The sequence below is a fragment of the Aquarana catesbeiana genome, linkage group LG03 (assembly GCF_042186555.1).
Source record: "Aquarana catesbeiana isolate 2022-GZ linkage group LG03, ASM4218655v1, whole genome shotgun sequence".
NCBI classification, from domain to species: Eukaryota; Metazoa; Chordata; class Amphibia; order Anura; family Ranidae; genus Aquarana; species Aquarana catesbeiana.
Window position 1 is genome coordinate 650,018,118 of NC_133326.1, and position 13,908 is coordinate 650,032,025.

At 46.1% G+C, this 13,908-nt stretch overlaps 1 protein-coding gene across 7 annotated transcripts in view; it reads right to left on the bottom strand.

Moving 5' to 3' along the window:
- Positions 1 to 13,908, bottom strand: part of DOCK6 (dedicator of cytokinesis 6) — a 299,047-nt gene that overhangs the window by 38,593 nt on the left and 246,546 nt on the right. For all 7 annotated transcript variants that reach the window (XM_073622622.1, XM_073622618.1, XM_073622617.1 and 4 more), the window contains 6 exons: positions 7,676 to 7,760; positions 7,417 to 7,513; positions 7,150 to 7,284; positions 6,887 to 7,039; positions 3,922 to 4,080; positions 3,734 to 3,834 (listed from right to left, as the gene is read on the bottom strand). In XM_073622622.1, the coding sequence (XP_073478723.1) occupies positions 3,734 to 3,834; positions 3,922 to 4,080; positions 6,887 to 7,039; positions 7,150 to 7,284; positions 7,417 to 7,513; positions 7,676 to 7,760 (730 nt within the window). The remainder of the gene's footprint in view (positions 1 to 3,733; positions 3,835 to 3,921; positions 4,081 to 6,886; positions 7,040 to 7,149; positions 7,285 to 7,416; positions 7,514 to 7,675; positions 7,761 to 13,908) is intronic.

A 13,908-nucleotide genomic window follows, 5' to 3' on the forward strand; every position in this document is an offset into this window, starting at 1 on the left:
CAAATCCTTCTTCTACCTATTTCTGGAATTACAGCCCATACAAGCTATTCCTTCTACCCACAACTAGTTGATGTGATATACACCCGGGAGGCCCCTGCCTTTGTTTACTGCCTACCTGACCCATTTCAGATATTTTCACTTTTGATCGTTTTAGAGATCTACTGATTAATTGTACTATTGTGAGCATCCTTTTTCATCATATTTATTTGAACCTCTAGCTCCTGAAGAAGCGTTCCTTGTCAACGTGAAACATGTAGAGCAATTAGAGATTATACCACCTTGGAATACCAGACCTGCAGGGCTCCTTCAACCCCAACTCCACATTCCTCCCTCATTCTACATCAGGGGAAGTTTACCCTTGTTTCTACTTGGAATGAATGTCTGAATTGTCTATTTATAGTTACGGAGGATTATATAACAGACTGCAGGATAGGATCCACTATGGTGTATTTAACTGAGTTGTATGCCTAAATCAGACTTGTTTTTAAATTTTTTATGTTTCCTTTTTGTGTTTTTTGTACGACATTAATAAAAATTTCAAAAATCCCATTTTATATATATTTTTTTGTAATTTAATATAGTTGTGCCCTCAAAGTCCCATTACTTAGTTTCTTGATGCCTCTAGGGAAAAAAAGTGTCAATAAAAAAAAAAACAGTACACAGATTTTAAGAGTAATTTATTAGGCAGCTCCGGGGTCTTCTTCCGACTTCGGGGGGTCTACTTCCGACTTCTCCCGGTGTTCGGCCTCTACTCCCGGTGTTCGGCCTCTTCTCCCGGGCCCCTCCGCTATCTTCTTCCAGCTCTTTTCCCAGCGAGGGGCCCGGTCTGCTGCTGCTGTCTTGTCGCCGCTGTCTTGTCGCTTCTTCTCTTCTTCCGATGTTGACACGACGCTCTCTCCGGCTGGAATGCTGTGTGCGAGCTGCGGAGCCATTTATATAGGCAGTGACCCCGCCCCTTGTGACGTCACGGTCCCAGCATGTGCAGGGACTTTGGCGTCATAAGGGGGCGTGACCCCAGAGTCCCTGCGCATGCTGGGACCGTGACGTCACAAGGGGGCGGGGTCACCGCCTATATAAATGACTCCGCAGCTCGCACACAGCATTCCAGCCGGAGAGAGCGTTGTGTCAACATCGGAAGAAGAGAAGAAGCGACGAGACCTAAGGGCCTGGTATGCCCCTGGGGGGGAACCCACGCCGGTTTTTTATTTAAAATTTGGCACGGCGTTCCCCCCTCAGGATTCATACCAGACAGCTGTCAGCACTGCCTGTCACTCATCGTGAAAGGAAAAAAAGTTTTCCTTTCCTGATGAGCGAGCCAGCGCGACATGCACAGTACCCTGTCGCCGAGAACCAGTGGGATGGTATCGCGCTGGAAACACAATCTCGCGGTCAGGTACTGTATATGCGCAGTCGCGTGCGCACAATACATTTCTAGGAAAAATTCATTAATATTTATTGCTCATATGTGGGTATTTCCACATACTGGTGCAAAATACAGACTAGGAACGCAGATTTTTCAATTTTTTTTTTTACTTAAGAATATGCAGTGCTTATTTACATGCCTGTGTGTACAGGCACATTGTAAACAATGGGCTGCATTTTAGATCAGTAAAAAAAAAAACGCTGTACTGAGCTTTTTCAAGCTGCAGTGTGCAAGAGGCCCAAGTGTGTGTTTATTAAAAGTAAGCAGGTACAGTATTTGTAGCTGCTGACTTTTTTTGTTAAATCATAGTTCCTCCTTAAAGCGGAGGTCCGCCAAATTTTTTTTTTTTTTAAAGTCAGCAGGTATCTGCACCCCCCTCCCCCCTGAAAGGTGCCAAATGTGACACCGGAGGGGGGGAGGGTTCCGAAAAGCGGAAGTTCCATTTTTGTGTGGAACTCAGCTTTAACCACTTGCCTACAGGCCACTTTCACCCACTTTCCTATACCCATACTAAATTTCTATAAGTTTTTTTGAGACAGATAGAGCTTTTTTTGGTGGTATTGAATCACTTCAATACCAGGCACTTATACACCTTCCTGCCCAAGCCAATTTTCAGCTTTCAGCAATGTCGCAATTTGAATGACAATTGCGCGGTCATGCTACACTGTACCCACACAAATTTTTTATCATTTTGTTCCCACAAATAGAGCTTTCTTTTGGTGGTATCTGATCACCTCTGCGATTTTTATTTTTTGCGCAACAAATAAAAAAAATAAAAAAAAAAATTTTTTTTTTCTTTGTTTCTCTTAAATTTTTTTGTAAATAAGTATGTTTTCTTCTTCAGCGACGGGCACTGATATGGCTGCACTGACAGGCACTGATAAGGCACCAATGATGAGGTGGCACCAATTAGGTGGCACTGATGATGGGCTCTGATAGGCTGCACTGATGGGCACTGAAAGGTGGCACTGGTATGCGGCACTGATGGGCACTCATAGGCGGCATTGATGGGTACTTATGGGTGGCACTGATGGGTACTTATGGGTGGCACTGATGGGTGGCATGGATGGGCACTGAGGGACACTGATGTGTGGAACTGATTACACTGGTGGGTGGCATTGCTGGGTATCACTTATTTTTTTATTTCTGTAATGGTGCCAGTCAGTGCCCATTTGTGGGCACTGATTGGCATGTATTGGGCATTCTTTTTATATATGAATGGCTATGGGGTACATACCTGGCCATCCAAATGCTGGGGGCTTCCCTGGTGGTCTAGTGTGGGCATCTGAGGGGTGGCTGCTCTGATAAACAATCAGCGCAGACCCCCCCTGTCAGGAGAGCCGCCGATCGGCTCTCCTCTACTCGCGTCCGTCAGACGCGAGTGAGGAAAAGCCGATCAACGGCTTTTCCTGTTTACATCATGATCAGTCATGATTGGACATGGCTGATCACGTGGTAAAGAGCCTCCGCAGGTGACTGACACATCGCACCACCGATCGCCGCGATGCGCGCCCCCACGGGAGCGCGGCGGCTGTTATCTTGCAGGGCGTCATATGACTCCCAGTCAGGATAACTGAACCACCGCGCGGCCATCATTCTGCTATAGGCCAGGCGGGAAATGGTTAATCACCTTGCTAAACAAATGAAAAAAGACCAAAAACATTTTTTTTTCTTAGTTTCTGTTATACAATTTTCTAAATAAGAAATTTTTCCCCTTCATTGATGTGCGCTAATGAGGCTGCACTAATGGGCACTGATAGGTTGCACCGATAGTCATCGCTGGTGGGCACTGACAGGCAGCACTGGTGAGCACTGACAGGCATCACTGATGGGTACAGATTGGCAGCATTGGTGGGCACTGTTGGGGCTGCACTGATTATCGATGTAGATGTCCCCTGTTTGAATTTGCCAGTTATCGGCTCTCCTCATGAGCTGGCAGCGTGAGGAGAGGAGTGCCGATAACGGGCAAATCTGGTTTGCACTGTGATCAGCTGTAATTGGACACAGCTGGTCACATAGCAAAGAGTTGCTGTGATTGGCTCTTTACCCCGATCTGTGATCAGCTGTGTCCTAAGGACACAGCGATCACAGATCCCTGCCAATGTGCTCCACAGAGGGCGCACCGGCAGCTTGATCATGGGAGGATATCCATAGACGTCCTCCTGGCAATGTGAGCCCGCCCGTAGCTGTCTTTCTGCTATAGTGCGGGCAAGAACAGGTTATTTATTAGGATATTTCTCTGTGGACAGTGCCCAAAGTGTGAATACACATGAACAAGCTTTGTAGATAACACTGGTAGTTCGCTCTCACCTGTACATCAAATCCATCAACATCTCTGGGTCCTCTTGATGCTCCTTCATCTTCACAGTGTCTGTTAGGATCATGTGTAGATTGAATACCAGATCTTTAACCTGTAAAGAACAACCATTACAGATATATCCACTGCTCATAATAAATTGTAACTATAGACTTGAAGCAATGAATCTGTGCTGCATTACTTGCTCTGGGAATGTGGTGTCTCTTAAATCCAGGTCCTCCTCTGAGTAAGTAAGGATGGTCTTCAAAGATCTTCGCAGGTATTCCTCACTAAACTTCTGAGAGGTCCCCACCAATGAGGACAGGGACATGGTGACCTGCATCTTCACACGCGCAAAGTTCTAAACCAAGAAAATAACAGGTCAACCTGTGATCTCCTATGCCCAAACTTTTCCATCTGTCTATAGTGCCCTCTAATGGTAAAAATGATTATTGCCAGGTTTGTGGGATCACACTGGATCTTCATTGAGGTACAAAGTACAAGTAGTAGTACAATGCTCCCTTGGAATACTCTTCAGGGTAAATTCTAATATGTATAGCAGGCTATTAAGTGAATGCCCCACTGTTTCTGAAAGCATCACGCAACATTTGTAAAACCAGAACTAAAGCCTGTAGCTGTTGCAAAACTACAAGTCCCATCATGCCTCTGGGTGTCATGTTTGTGGCTGTCAGTCTTGCTATGCCTCATGGGACTTGTAGTTCTGCAACAGCTGGAGGTCCGTTAATTGCATATCCCTGCTGTAGGCTATTGTTTCAGACCTGTGATACACCGCATAAGCCAAAAAAGTACTGTAGACAGACAGGTGTTCTGGGTCACCTAAGGCCACCTGACGCTTTAAAAACTAAGGAATATACAGATATTTTTTTTTTTTTTTTTTTTAATACCTCCTAAAACCGAAGAACTGGGGTCCTCCTCAACTACCTTGCCACCGCTGGCTGTATTGTAGAAAAACTGCAGGTAAGTGGAGTCCGTTTTCTAGAGAGCAGTTTATAATTGGCACTGCAGAAAACAAGCACGGGCAGCAAGTTTGCCTGTTTAATGCCTGTGTCATTAGACAGCACAGATTACAGGCAAGATGAAAAGAGCCAATTAGAATGGCTCTGTACCTTGTGATGACTGTGAACCAACCACAGCCAGCACAAGTGTAAACACTACCTGTGTTTACAAACATTCAGCGCTCCCTTTCCTACTTTGTAAGGTGAAGGAGGGCACTAAGTGTTTGTAAACACACACACAAGAAGCCCAGCACGCTTGCTGGCAGCCTGTGTATAACAGACTAGATAAAAATTATCTTGCTCTATTAGAAAAGAAAGAAGTAGTTTATCCTTCATTGATGGTGTGGTTTATTGTGTATGGACACTTATAAAAAGTACACAAAGGAAAGGTTGGGACTTTACATGTACCTCTTTGGGTTCACTAAACACTTGACAGACCGATTTAAGAATTTCACTATTACTATTTAGTATTCAACGTATTTATACAATTTCTTTTTTTTCTTTTTAAAAACAGGATAACAAACGGATTTTTCTAGGATGCTGCTATCCTGGGCTTGGGATCCATTCTATAGCCAACGTGTTTTGCAGGCTGACCCGCTTAGTCAGGGCTGCAGATCCTTTTATATAATGTGTTTCTATTACATCAAAGCTGGCAGCAAGTAGCCTGGGGAGCTCGTGGGAAATGTCTTCAAACCCACTGAGGAAGGCGTTCGCACCTTAGCATGGGTATTACCATCGATCTGTAGCTTCTGTGGGTGTAGATTATACATACAGGTACCACAAGGAAGGTTAAAAACAGCATGAAGGAACATCTTTGGTTGTATATACACTTGGTGGCTATCTGGGTACACACCATGCTGGAAGGGTGCCATGTCTGTGGAAATAGATAGATAAGTGAAGCCCCCATGTGTATAAACAACCAAGGATTTTCCTTCATGCTGTTTTTTACCTTCCTTGTGGTACCTCTATGTATAATCTAGACCCACAGAAACTACAGATCCATGGTACTACCTATGCTAGGGTGTGAACGTCTTCCTTAGGGGAGTTAAAGACATTCCCCATGGGCTCCCCAGGCTACTTGCTGCCAACCTTGATGTAATAGCAACACATTATATAAAAGGATCTGCAGCCCTGACGAAGCGGGTCAGCCAGCGAAACACGTTAATTATAGAATGGATCCCAAGGATAGCAGGATCCTGGACAAATCAGTTTATCTTATTTTTAAAAAAGAAAAAAAAACAGTTTTAAGAAATTGTATAAATACATTGAAAAAAATCTATGTGAAAAAATATTTTAAATCAGTCTGTCAAGTGTTTTTCGAACCTAAAGAGGTACATGTAAAATCCCAACCTTTCCTTTGTGTACTTTTATAAGTGTCTTTCCAGGGATGGTACCTCCTTAAGGGTTACTTATCAATTCACAGTCTATCCCCACACACAAAAATGTTTGTTGTGTATGAAGCTCCTGTCCTGCACTGAGTGCGCCACCTGCTGGCTGGACAAGTTAAAGCGGGGTTCCACCCAAATTTTGAACATTATCTCTATGTATTCTCTTCCTTGCCTAGATGCTGACATGCTGTGTAAAAAAATTTAAATCGCTGTAATTACCTTTTTTTTTCTAATCTTCTTAGCACTTCCTGGTTTTCCTCCCATGGGAGTAGGCGTGTTTCTAGCCTCTCCCAGACCTCCCACAGTCCCCTGGGAGCTAGTCTCAGGCTTCCCAGCATGCATTGTGCAACAGCGTCATCACAACATCTCGGTGAATGCTGGGAGCACAGCATTCACCGCATTCAGGAAATACATGCTTGTGGGCTTCAAATGCCCACAATGAAGATGGAAACCGCCTTCAGTGAATTTTATAAGTTATTCTTTACAACAAAATCGGACACAGGCGGACTTATTACACAGAACATGTGAGTAGATAATCATGAGAAGAAAAGTTTGTGAATGAACTCCAAAAAAAAAAAAAAAACGATAGATAGGTGGACCCCCCGCTTTAAAAATAAAAGTATGCAATATTTCAAGTACGTCTGATAAAAGAAAAACATAATAAATTACATTTTTTTAATACTAAACATAGCAAAAGAAAAATGAAAATATATTAAAATACACCAGCTGTTATTTTAAGATCAGGAAAGTTGAATCCACTTACATTCCCGATCTCAAAGTTCTGTCTCATAAGGAGGTAGAGGGAAGCGCTGGCATGTGCCCGCACATTGCCGATACAGCTGCTGCAATGCCGCAGGAGGCGGAGACAGAGATCGGAGCACATTTCCGTGTCGTCTTCAAATAGCATCTCTGGGAACTGAACAGAGCCAAGGCACAGGGGTTAGCGGAATAATTGAAAATATCAGGAATGGGATAAACGAAGGAGGAAGATAGACCTCAGGGTATACACACATTCTGCATACTCACCTTGCACACCAGCGCCCTCTGGCTGGTGAAGCAGTGTTGTAGGTATAGAGCACTTTGGTTGCAACCCATGCTGTGTAATAGAACCTTCAGCACGCCTCCCAGAATGCTCTCCTTCATCTCCGACAGCATGACTGTCTGCAAGGCAAAGACACATCTAATTACAAGGTCTTCCCCTTTCTATTTAACATATAAGTGCAGTCACCACATATCAGGGGTCAGACATAAACTGTGTCATCGCTGCCTGGTCGAGCTGTCTTGTCATCTTACCTGGACAATGATCTCCAGTGTGTCCAGTACCACCAAGTTAGCTTCGGTCGCCAGGTTTCCATCGACTGTGATCTCAAGTTCTCGCTCTGCGTGTGTCCTGAAATAAAAGGAAATTGGGTATCCTCCTGCAACCACTATATAAAGTAATGGCAATCAATGGCACATTAAAACTATTCAGGCTCAGGACAACATACAAATCAAGGGAACCAAACGCGAAAATCATTATCTGCAGAACATCATTACTATTAAAGCTTCTCACTTTTCCGTCTTCTCGCCGCTTGGCCTCCACTGTGCGACGTTCTTCCTCCATCTTACATTCTCTTGACTCCCGTATGGGCTGCGTTCTGAAAAGTCGGGGAGAACAGGTGAGTTTTGACATCATTCTACTAAAGATTGTGTAAATAAATGTTCCATATTTGCAGCCTTTTCTAGCTCTTTATCAATTTAGGACTTGCAAGTTGTTCCTAGCTTGATAAAGAGTTGGCAATGATTTGAAACATCACATTTAACCACTTGCTTACTGGGCACTTAAACCCCCCTTCCTGCCCAAACCAATTTTCAGCTTTCAGCGCTGATGGACTTTGAATGACAATTGCGCGGTCATACAACATTGTACCCAAATGAAATTTTTATAATTTTTTTCCCCACAAATAGAGCTTTCTTTTGGTGGTATTTAAACACAGCTGGGATTTTTATTTTTTGCTAAACAAAAAAAATGGAAAATTTTGGAAAAAAAAAAATAGGATTTTTTATTACAGCTTACCTGTAAAATCCTTTTCTTTCGACGGACATCACGGGACACAGAGCCACAGTAATTACTGATGGGTTATAGGGTATCACTAGGTATTGGACACTGGTCACACCCTAATCAGGAAGTTCAACCCCCTATATAATCCCTCCCCTTCCAGGGATACCTCAGTTTTGTAGCAAAGCAGTATAGGTGTATTAGAAGAGGGGCGGGACCTCTGTGTCCCGTGATGTCCGTCGAAAGAAAAGGATTTTACAGGTAAGCTGTAATAAAAAATCCTATTTTCTTTTCTCGGACATCACGGGACACAGAGCCACAGTAATTACTGATGGGATGTCCCAAAGCAATGCCAACTGAGGGGGGGGGGAATCACAACCAAGTAGGGTGCTATCAGACCTGAGGACCTTGTACCGCTGTCTGCAGCACACTACGCCCAAAGGCGATATCCTCATGCCTTCTCACATCCACCTGATAGAATCTGGTAATTGTATGGACTGAAGACCAGGTTGCGGCCTTGCAGATCTGAGCCATAGAGGCCCGGTGATGCACTGCCCAAGAAGCACCAATAGCCCTTGTGGAATGTGCCTTGATCTGAAACGGGGGAACCTTCCGTTTCAAACCGTAAGCTTGAATAATCAACTGTCGAATCCAGTTAGAAATGGTCGCTTTTGACGCTGCCTGTCCTCTATTGGGACCCTCCGGCAGCACGAACAAGACATCCGTCTTGCGAATCTGAGTAGTTGCCTCCAGATAGGTCTTGACTGCTCTTACTACATCCAAAGAATGTAATGACCTTTCTTCCGAAGAACAAGGTTCTGGAAAAAAGGAAGGTAGCACAATGTCTTGGTTTAGATGAAAATCTGAAACCACCTTCGGTAAAAAACTAGGATGAGGGCGCAGTACCACTCTATCCTTGTGTATAATCAAATAAGGCTCTTTACAGGAAAGAGCTGCTATTTCTGATACTCTTCTAGCAGAAGAGATAGCTACCAGGAAAATTAGTTTCCTCGTCAGTAAGACCAAAGGAATCTGACGTATTGGTTCAAAAGGTTGTTTTTGTAACACCGATAGAACCAAGTTCAAGTCCCAGGGGTTTAGGGGCGCCTTAACCGGAGGATTAAGAGGCATCACCCCCTGTATAAAGTTTCGGATCAGTGAATGCGAAGCAAGCGGCCGTTGAAACAACACTGATAAGGCCGACACCTGGCCCTTGATGGTACTCAAGGCCAGCTTCATCTCTAATCCTAATTGTAGAAAATTCAGAATTCTACCTATGACATATTTCCTGGGATGCCAACCCCTGGATTCACACCAGGATACATAAGCTTTCCAGACTCTATGATAAATCATTCTGGAAGCTGGCTTCCTTGCATTGATCAAGGTAGATATGACAGGACCTGAAAGCCCATGATTTTTCAGAACGTGGGATTCAATAGCCCACCCGTCAAATCTAGCATTTGTAAGGCATGCTGGAACACCGGACCTTGAGCTAACAGGTCTGGGTGTATTGGTAGGGTCCACCGGGAACCCACCATCATCCCTGCTATTTCTGCTTATCAGGTTCTTCTGGACCAAACGGGGGCCACCAGAAGTGCCGACTTCCCTTCTTGCCTGAGTCTGCGAAGGAGCCGTGGCAGTAGCAGAATGGGAGGGAATGCATAAATCGGTGAGAACCAATGCCACGGAATCACCAACGCATCTGTCCTGCCTACAAGAGGATCCCAGGCAACCGGTAGGAAGGATTTCCCCTTCTGTAGGTTTTCGGGTATGAGCCATCAACTGAGGCTCTAACGCATGGCATGCGATAGGTGCATTGGAAAGTTTAATGCCTGCACCTTCCTGTTCCAGGTCAACAGAATACTGTGTTGCAACAGTTCTGCTTGGAACTGGGCATAGGGAACTGCTTCGAATGAAGCCACCATCTTCCCCTGCAGCCTCATATAAAGGCGGACAGAAAGACCCTTCTTGGCCCTGACTGTCAGAATCAGCTCCCTTAGAGCAGTGATCTTTGCCTGCAGACACTTCAGTTAAGCAGGAAAACTGGGCACATATAGGCCTGCATCTCTGATGCCTATTGATATCAGAAATTCTCCTCCCTGCAGGACGGAGATTACTGTCTGAATTGATTCCAAACGAAAGGACTGCATCCTTGGGAATCGTTTCAGATCTCTCAAATCCAAAATGGGTCTGTCGTCCCCATTTGGTTTTTGGACCATAGAAAGATTGGAACAGAGTCTCAATCCTTGATCCTTTGTGGGAACCACCACAATGACCTCTTGCGACAAAAGTCGCTTTATCGCTAGAAGGAGCGACCGCTTCTCTTCTGGCTTTCTGGGAACACCTGATCTGAGGAAACGAGGAGAGGGACATTCTTGGAACTCCAGTCTGTACCCTAAGGTTACCGTGGAGATCACCCATCTGTCCTGGAAGTCCTTCTGCCAGGGCCCTGAGAGCTGCAGCAGTCTTTCCCCCCACTCGAGCGAGCGGGGCGCCCCTTCATGAAGAGGTCTTAGTGTCTTGCTTAGAAGACCTTTTCCCCCAGGATTTCTTGTGTCCCTGGGGTTGACTCTTGTTTCTTGCCCCAGACGGAGGAGACCGTCGTGACTGCCTGGAGGCTGATGCCCCTGGCGCTGGGGAAAGAGTCCGTTTAAAAGAGGGACGCTTACTCTTCTTCTTATCAGGTAAGAGAGTGCTTTTCCCACAGGAGATCGTCTTGATATAATTATCCAAGTCCTCTCCAAACAACCTTTCACCACGGAAGGGAAACCCAGCTAGAAGCTTCTTACATGGTGCTTCGGCTGACCAGTTTTTCAACCATAAGATTCTACGTATATGCACCAACCCAAGCAAGAGGCGAGAGGTTTGCACGATAGAATCTCTAATGGCGTCAACAGCATAACATAAAGCCGCAGGAAGGTTAGCAAACCCCTGGGTCTGCTGTTCAGGTAATACTTTGATGACCTGCTTAACATGGTCTCTTAAGTATTGACAGACTCCAATCGCTGCTACTGCAGGTTGGGCCACTGATCCTGCTAAAGAGAACATATCTTTCAATAAGAAGTCCATCTTTTTATCCACAGGATCTTTGAGCATCTGAGCGTTGTCTACAGGACAAGTCAGATTACTATTTACAGAGGAAATGGCCGCATCAATGGCCGGTATTCCCCACCTCTTAATAAACTTTTCTTCCATAGGATAAAGTGTAGAAAACTTTCTCGGCGGAAGAAATCGCTTATCTGGGTGATCCCACTCAGAATAAAGCAGCTTTTCAAGTAAATTATGAACAGGAAAAGCATGTGCTGCTTGGAAAGGTTTCAGTGACCCCAAAGCAGAAGAGGTTTCTGTAGTAGTTTCAGGTATGGGCAACTTAAATGTGGAACGGACCAAACCAGTGAGGATCTGCACTAAGACTTTCTCCTCTTGGGAAGTCGCAGAGGGTCGCTCTCCACCTGAATCCTCCGAAGAGGAATCATCTGTCCCATCCCGATCCTCTGAAAGGGATTCATCTCCTTTATCCCAGAGCTCCTCTGACTGAGGGTCTTGGGGAGGAGAGGAAGGCATGGTGCGTTTTCTTTCACTGAGTGAAGATGTAATCGCGGCCATTAGTTTTTTTCTCTAATCCAGAAATGGTTGAGGAAAAAACTTCTTGTGTAATGTACACAGGAGCTGAAGTGCCAGCAGCAGATGTAGCCCCTAACCCCAATGGCTCTCCCTGTCCAGCTGCCCCTGGTCCCTCAGGAGGGGATGGTGTAGCAGACAGGGGGTCCTCAGAACCTGAACGAGACCCCCTAGTGCCTCTGGTTCTTGGGGTGCTTGAACCTCTTCTACCCATAGTGCAAAGCAACAAGGTGTGAGGTATCAAAAACGAACACTGACTGCTGAGCGATGTAGTCTGGCTAAAAGCCTTGCTACCAAATGCCCAATCCGGTGTTCTTTAGTGAATGCAGCCTAGGGGAATGCCTGTGTCCCACCTTACATGTGACTGTCAGCTCTGTGTCTCTCCAAAGCTCAGAGCACCTGTACAGTGTGCTTTAAATAGCCATGCTTTCTGGCACTGTGGGCGTCTGGGCACGCTGACGCTGTGCTGACGCCCCGCCCCCCCTCCCCCCCCCCTCGTTTTTGAAAAACGAGCGCTTCCCGCGCGAGCCGACCCTTTCTGACAATCCTGAAGGGAGGCTGGGGGTGGGGGAATAAGGAGGAGGCCGGCAGTGATGGGCCCTGCATCGCAATGCGGCTTCGGTGGCGGCGGCGGTAGCGGCTGTGACAGTGCGGTCTCACCCGCCTTACAGCATACCTGAGCCTTTCCCTAGCCTGGGGGGACCATCCCAGCAGACAAAACCCCCCACCATCTACCTTAGGAGCTGGAGGAAGAGCCAGTGCAGCGAACGCTGAGACAGATCAAACATGAGAAGGTTTGTGCTCTTGGCCTCCCCCGGTGGTCACAATAGGCACAGCATGCATTCACCTTAAAGGAGAAAAGCCACTAGAATTAAAATTCTGTGGAATCTCCTCTTACCTTATCCAGCCGCAGGGTTCAGTTTACACAGACCCAATCTTCACCTCTCATGGTGGGCTCCGTTTGTGAAAAACCGTCAGAGACTGGGGCCCCCATCAGTAGGGGGATCCAACAGTTCTGGGCCTGTAAAGCACCTCGCCAGAAATTAGGAAGTTTAAAGCCATTTTCTGATCTGTGGGGTCCAGCTCTCTAAAAAGAGAAGCGTTACAGGTAAAACCTCGTTTCTTCGGACACGAGGCCCGGGTACCATCCAATTCGGCCATGAAAAGACACTTTGAATGGATCCGGTCGCCTGGCTTGCCCCAGTATAGGATCTTAGAATATTCCTTTTGGAGCTCAGCACAGGACATCTTTGCACGTCCAACACCTAAGACACTTGTGTAAAAACTGAGGTATCCCTGGAAGGGGAGGGGTTATATAGGGGGTTGAACTTCCTGTCTAGGGTGTGACCAGTGTCCAATACCTAGTGATACCTATATAACCCATCAGTTATTACTGTGGCTCTGTGTCCCGTGATGTCCGAGAAAAGAAATCATGTTTAATAGTTTGTTATAAAATTTTGCAAACAGGTAATTTTTCTCCTTCATTGATATGCACTGATAGGCACAGATAAGGCGGTACTGATGGGCACAGATAAGGCGGCACTGATGGGCACTGATAGGTACCACTGATAGGTGGCACTGATGGGCACTGGTAGGTGACACTGATGGGTACTGATAGGTGGCACTGATGTGCAGCACTGTTGAGGCACTGATAGTTGGCACTGTGGGTGCTGGTGGGCACTGTTGCCTATTGCTAGGTGGCACTGGCAGGGGGCACAGGTGGGCACTGAGGATCTGGTGGCAGCTCGCTGTGATTGGGACTGATGTCCCTCTCACGGTCGCCGGTGATCTGCTTTTTTTTTTTCTCCTCACGCAGTCGGCGCGTGGAGACAAGATAGCTGATTACTAGCTTTGTTGACATCACATGATCAGCTGTCATTGGCTGACAGCTGATCTTGTGGTAAGGGGTCGGGATTGACTCCTCACTCCGATCTGTGATCCAGCGAGTCTCAGACTCGTTGATGACAGAGCGCGCCGCGCGTGCCCTACAGGGGGTGTGCAGGCCGCTCGGGCACTGGAGGACGTCCATGGACGTACTTCCGGCAAAGCAGGTCCGCGCTGTAGCTGTCATTCGGCTATAGCGCAGATCTGAAGTAGTTAAAGAGGTTTTAAACTCAGAAAAAAAA